General features: G+C 38.5%; 1 protein-coding gene across 1 annotated transcript; it reads right to left on the bottom strand.

Annotated features, from left to right (window-relative positions):
• Window positions 1-569: 569 nt before the first annotated feature.
• On the bottom strand, window positions 570-1,515 carry LOC144894111 (olfactory receptor 7G2-like). Its single transcript, XM_078786193.1, has 2 exons — window positions 1,277-1,515; window positions 570-849 (listed from the first exon to the last, which is right to left on the bottom strand). Exons 1-2 carry the CDS (start codon window positions 1,513-1,515, stop codon window positions 570-572), a joined length of 519 nt encoding a protein of 172 aa, XP_078642319.1.
• Window positions 1,516-6,533: the final 5,018 nt, after the last annotated feature.

Genomic DNA, 6,533 nt, shown 5'->3' with positions numbered 1-6,533 from the left:
TCAGTTAGTACAGCTTTTTATTATCATGGAAGAAACAAATACTGAATACCACATACATTTCCAGGACTTTTGATACAATAGTGGACCCGTAATGGAAACTGAGGGAAAATGTTATGATTTTGAGGAAGCTTCCAGTTCGTGTAGGTGATATGGAGTTGTTGGAAGTGAATGAGAGGCAGGGGGGGTGGAGATGGAAGCACGAAGGAGGGATGAGGTGAATGCCTGAAAACAGGGAATCAAACCCAGGAATGGTGTGGTGGGGAGTTTTTGGCTTCTAAACAATGGGGGAAGAGGAAACGGAGGTCTGAAAAAGGAGGAGTGAGGGAGTAGGGATGATAGGTCGTGGAAAAGGGAGGGGGGCGCGTATAACTAAACTTGGGCGTAAATTAGGCAAAATGTATGCAACCAGGGGTGCAGCAAAGTCAAAGTCCCATTGCAAACAGTAATGGAGAAACATGATGGAAGAACATACGTGACATATTATACACAACTGGGCAGGATGGAAGAGGGCAAGATAAAAATCTGAGTATAACATGTTCAAAATCAGATCACTTTTACAGGATTCAATATCATTTTATTTTCAGAAACATCCGAGGGAGCATGGTCATTCCCTGTCGGATCTCAGCTGTCCGTAATCCGTAAATGATCGGATTTGCAAGAGGCTGCAGCGAATAGAACAATAGAACAATGGGCCACTGAGGTGTTGAAAAACGCGAGCGAAAGACTTTCCAGTTGTCAGGCGCAGAGAAATAAGGCTGAAAAGAATGGAGAAAAGGAAGAACGAAAGTATCAGCCAATGGGTGAGACGTGTGTAGAGCCTTACTCCTTCCCTCAGAGTCCTCGGCAGAACTTAGACATTCATACAGAATGAAACCATATGTGACGATGACAACAGTGATGATGTAGGTGGTTGTGGTAAAAAATCAATGCAATCCCATACATACTATAAACAGTGATATCACATGATAGTTTAGCCACAGCAATGAAAACACATCCCACATTGGGAAGTACATCCTTGCAGAAGGTCAATCGCAACAATAGCAAGGGATAAACACCTGTCGTGATGAAACACCAGCACAGTGTGGCCCAAATCACTTTGTGAGCTTTGCTGTTTGTGAGCAGGACACCGTAACGGAGCAGATGGCAGACGGCCAGGTAACGATCGATGGCCATGATTCCAAGTATGTAAGTTTGCATTCCACCATAAAACGAAACAAAAAAAGCCTGAATGAAACAAACACTCACCCGAGTTTGGTTATTTACGATGATACTGTACATGAGTCGAGGCAGTACAGATGTTGAACCTATAATGTCGATGAACAATAAATAAGCAAGGAAGATGTAGACAGGTTTGTGTAACTGCTTTCTCAGGATAATGAGCAGGATCAACACCAGGTTGACAGCGACAGTTACAATGTAGGTGAAGAAGAAGACACTGAAAGCCCAGGGCCGAACCTGCGCTGGTTCAGTAAAAATCGCTTGGAGGAAGAACACGTGCTTCAGTGTCTGATTCATCTCCGAGTAAAGTTACCAATACTGTGGGAGGAAAAAAAAGAAAAGAAACTAAATTTACTGCTTTGTGTCGAAGTATTTGTGATTTTCAAAAATTAAATGAAACATCTGGTAACTCGAGAGTTCATAGAACACCTTTCAGGAAAGTTGGATTTGAGATCAAAAGATGAAATGAGGCAAGAGTACAGAGGGTCAGCATTTATTTATTGGTATTTCTATGCATATGTGTTTCACCAATGTAAAACAATATCACTTTTTTATGTTCAGCACCACCATTTTAGGGTAAGCATACGTATTGGAGCAAATGACTATCAGGTGTTTCTTGTTGCAATGATTGTTAACATAAAAGAGCTGTGAATAGTCAGGTTCACTATGTTTTTTCGTTCAAAATTTTGGTAGATTAGCAAAACTATACATTTTTGGAATATTCAGAGCATGAGGAATCCAAAAATTAATGTTTGCATTTGCGTAGACACCTTTGCGAAAATGACACTCAGGACAGTGATGAAGATCGGTAAAAGCATATTCCTGAACTGTATAGACCTCGTAGATCCTGTGTATGGGATTTATAGTTCAATCTGATACTACCTATAACTTCCTATAACAACCTATAACTTCAAAGGACTTGCAATATCATGTGTTATGTCATAGTTATATCACAAATATAAAGCCAATGGTTTTCAATTACCTTTGTTTGTTGCTTTTCTATAATCCTGAGCACTATTTTGAGGCCTTTATTGGATTCCTTGACCCAGAAAACATAGGATTAGCATATTTAATTAAGTCTCTAGGTTGACTAGAAGCCGAGATCGCGCAAAATATGTATTTTATGGCGGCCATTTTCAAAATCCAAAATGGCGGCCATGCAGGTGTCTGTGCAAAGCCAACATTGATTTTCAGATTCTCCATGCTCTGAAGATTCCAAAAATGTACAGGTTTGCTAATCCCAAAATTTTGAAAGAAATTATATTTGTTAACATAGTGAACCTGACTATCTTCATCACTGTCCTGAGTGTCATTTTCGCAAAGGTGTCTACGCAAATGTAAACATTAATTTTTGGATTCCTCATGCTCTGAGTATTCCAAAAATGTATAGTTTTGCTAATCTACCAAAATTTTGAACGAAATTATATTTGTTAACATAGTGAACCTGACTCGAATGTCGAGTCTTGGTTTTAGCCTTTGCTTTTGCCTTGGGATGGCTGCCTTTGCTTGAGAATGTCTGCCTTTGGTGTCAATTGGTATAAACCAACATGAAGACTAGAGAACTGTCTTTGAATGAAAAGCAAGAAATTTGGAAGCTGAAATAACATAACAATTCAATCAGAATTATTTTTATTGTAAAGGCATAAAAAATGGAAAGATCGCCCCTGGTGCTCACCTGGTGGAATAAACAGTATACTGCACCGACTAAGGGTATTTTAAACAAATTTCAATCGTTGCTAGAAGACAGGGCAGCATGCAGAATCATACTAACATAATCATAAGACTTTAAACAAAGAAAAAAATACCTATTTTGGGGAGCAACCCCCTCCCTTAACCCCATATACCTCCTAAGACCCCCATCTAATGCCTTGAACAAACATTGGTACATCATGGGTGATTAAGGTTGTGGTGAAGTTTCATTGAAATTGCGTGTGTAGTTTCTGAGAAGAAAGAAAATACTTATTTTGGGGGAAACCCTCCCTAAAGACCTAATGGGGGCAGATTTTTTAAATACCATGAACATACTTTGGTACCTCACGGGTGGTGAAGGCTGTAGTCAAGTTTCCTCGAAATTGTGTGTGTAGTTTCAGAAAAGAAAGCAAATACCTATTTTTGGGGGCAACCAATGTAGACCCTCAAAAGGCAGATTTGTTAATGCCGTGAACATACTTTGGTACATCATGGGTGATGAAGGTTGTGGTCAAGTTTCATCAAAATTGTGTTTGTAGTTTCAGAAAATAATGCAAATACCTATTTTTGAGGGTCAAACCTGGATCCACTTTGACCCTGGCAAACCATTCAGAAAGTATTCAGACCCCTTCACTTTTTTCACATTTTGTTATGTTGCAGCCTTATGCTGAAATCGTTTGAATTCATTTTTCCCCTCATCAATCTACACTCAATACCCCACAATGACAATGAGAAAACAGGATTTTAGAAAGTTTTGCAAATTTATTAAAAATAAAAAACTGAAATATCACATTTACATAAGTATTCATACCCTTTGCGATGACACTTGAAATTTAGCTCAGGTGCCTCCCATTTCTCTTGATCATCTTTGAGATGTTTCTACACCTTGATTGGAGTCTACCTGTGATAAATTCAATTGATTGGACATGATTTGGAAAGGCACACACCTGTCTATATAAGGCCTCACAGCTGACGATGCATATCAGAGCAAAAGCCAAGCCATGAGGTCGGAGGACCTGCCTGCAGAGCTCAGAGACAGGATTGTGTCGAGACACAGATCTGGGGAAGCGTACAAAAAAAAAAATCTGCTGCATTGAAGGTTCCCAAGAGCACAGTGGCCTCCATAATTCTTAAATGGAAGAAGTTTGGAACAACCAGGACTTTTCCTGGAGCTGGCCGCCCGGTCAAACTGAGCAATTGGGGGAGAAGGGCCTTGGGAAGAGAGGTGACCAAGAACCCGATGGTCACTGGCTGAGCTCCAGAGATCCTGTGTGGAGATGGGAGAAACTTCCAGAAGGACAACCATCACTGCAACACTCCACCGATCTGGGCTTTATGGCAGAGTGGCCAGACGGAAGCCTCTCCTCAGTGAAAGACACATGAAAGCCTGCTTGGAGTTTGCAAAAAAGCACCTAAAGGACTCTCAGACTGTGAGAAACAAGATTCTGTGGTTTGTTGAAACCAAGATTGAACTGTTTGGAGAATTTTGGAGACCAAATACTTTTGTCAATTTAAACTTATTTTTAGAGAACATTGTGAGTTATTTGAAAAAAGTGCAATGGTGCCAATATTTTTGGCCAAAACTGTACATACATGCATATATATATATATATATATATATGTATATTTATATACTTACATATTCATACATACATACATGCATATATGCACATGAATAACAGCACATTGTTTTCTCCTGTTGCTCACAATTCCTATCATCAAAGCTGTTCCACTCCCACAGTAAAAAAAAAAAAAAAAATACTCATGGGGTTTCACCCGAAGCTGCTTCGATTTCATGAAAAGCTGACTACAGATAATCTTTGGTTGACAAATAATGTTGAATTAACCGAGTCAACCTTTATCACGTGAAAATTCAAAGTTTAACCTTCATGTTTTGGGACAAAAGGTCAAAATCTTATCATTTTTGGAACACACCTGCCTGTCTGACGACTCACCTCGGGTCTCATTGTGTTTGTGTAAGCAGCGCAGCTGTACAATGTTGTTACCTCCGCCACTGAAGCTGGACGGACGTTATGTTTTCACTCCTGTCTGAGTAGGATATCTCAATAAGTTATGGACAGATTTGGACAAAAGTTTTTGGACAGGCTGGGTGTGTTTTTGATTGATTCGATTTTGATTGATTGTTGAAGATTTTGCAAGGTCGAATTGATTCGATTTTGATGAAAACTTGGTGGATGTGTTGGGTAGATGAGAACAAGCCAATAAGATTTTGGTCGATGTCCGGATGCAGATGTTTTGTATCGACACACCTCGTCACCACGAGTATCAGTGGGATACAAAACGTGAAATGTTAAGCGTGGCGGAGGTTTTGCGCTTTACCGAGTGCTCCAGTTTAGATTGTTCTGATGAAACTGTTTTTTTTCCTCTATTGTTTTGTTCTCTCTTATTCATATGAAACAATAAATATAAACGAAATAAATAAATCGTTACGAAGACGATTTTTAAACGTGATATTTAACATCCGTGTAACAGAACTATGAAAGTAAATTCACCTGATCTCAAAGATGACCAGAAGTACAAGGAGGAATCCTGGACTTTGTCAAGCCAAGTGTTGATTTTCGTCAACAGATGAATCAAATAAGGTTAATTAATGAGGTTAATTGACAAAGTTAACAATCGTGTCGTTGGGAGCATTAAAGAGCATTAAACCAAGAATTTCACCTTTGTCGTAGCAAGAGTTCGAACGAGTTATGAGGGAAAATTTCAATGGTATCTAAATGAATCGTCTTTTAAATAATTTAAATACAATTTGAGATTAATTACACACAAATCCACTCTGCCACAAAAACAAAATAATTATTTTACTGAATTGCATTCGGATTCTTATGCCATTAATTATTTGTTTCAAGACAAAACTTTACTTTCATATTTGAAATATTAAACATTAACAACACTTTCATTGTACTCACTGTTAACGTCGACTTCACAAGCAGTTTGGCTTATCAATAACTGGTATTTATATAAAATATAGAACCCTCCTCGGGAAACAAAAATATAAACTCCCCACCTCAGAGCCCTGGAACATACTGTATCAGATGACAGATTAATCCTCCAATGGTGTAAATTCTCTGAGTTCAACCATTATCACTAATATCCTAATTGTGGAGGTTTGTTGCCATAGATAAACCATCTCCAAATTGTGGAGGCTTGTTGTGGAGGATAATTCATCTCCTAGTTGTGCAGTTTTGTTGTGGAGGATAAACCATCTCCTAATTGTGCAGGTTTGTCGTGGAGGATAAACCATTTCCTAGTTGTGCAGTTTTGTTGTGGAGGATAAACCATCTCCTAATTGTGCAGGTTTGTTGTGGAAAATAAATCATTTCCTAGTTGTGCAGGTTTGTCTGGGAGTGTTTTAGGCAAAAAAGGGAAAAATATATTATGAAAAAAAAAAGATCGCTTTTTTTTTTTTTTTAAATCGCACGATAGTGCCTCAGCCATTTTAAATTAATGACAGTTATACACAAGTACACATTCGCATAAATAAATACAAAACAATCACCAGACATTTGAATACAAATTAATCAAACAATTCCGGAAGTGTACGAATTTGTTAGTACGGCTTCTTCTTCTTCCTGATCGGCATCACACTTAAATCAGAAACGTGA

The sequence above is a fragment of the Myxine glutinosa genome, chromosome 10 (assembly GCF_964187855.1).
Source record: "Myxine glutinosa chromosome 10, kmMyxGlut1.1, whole genome shotgun sequence".
Lineage (NCBI taxonomy): Eukaryota > Metazoa > Chordata > Myxini > Myxiniformes > Myxinidae > Myxine > Myxine glutinosa.
The sequence above is the reverse complement of the archived record's forward strand: the minus strand, read 5'-3'. Positions and strand labels throughout refer to the sequence as shown.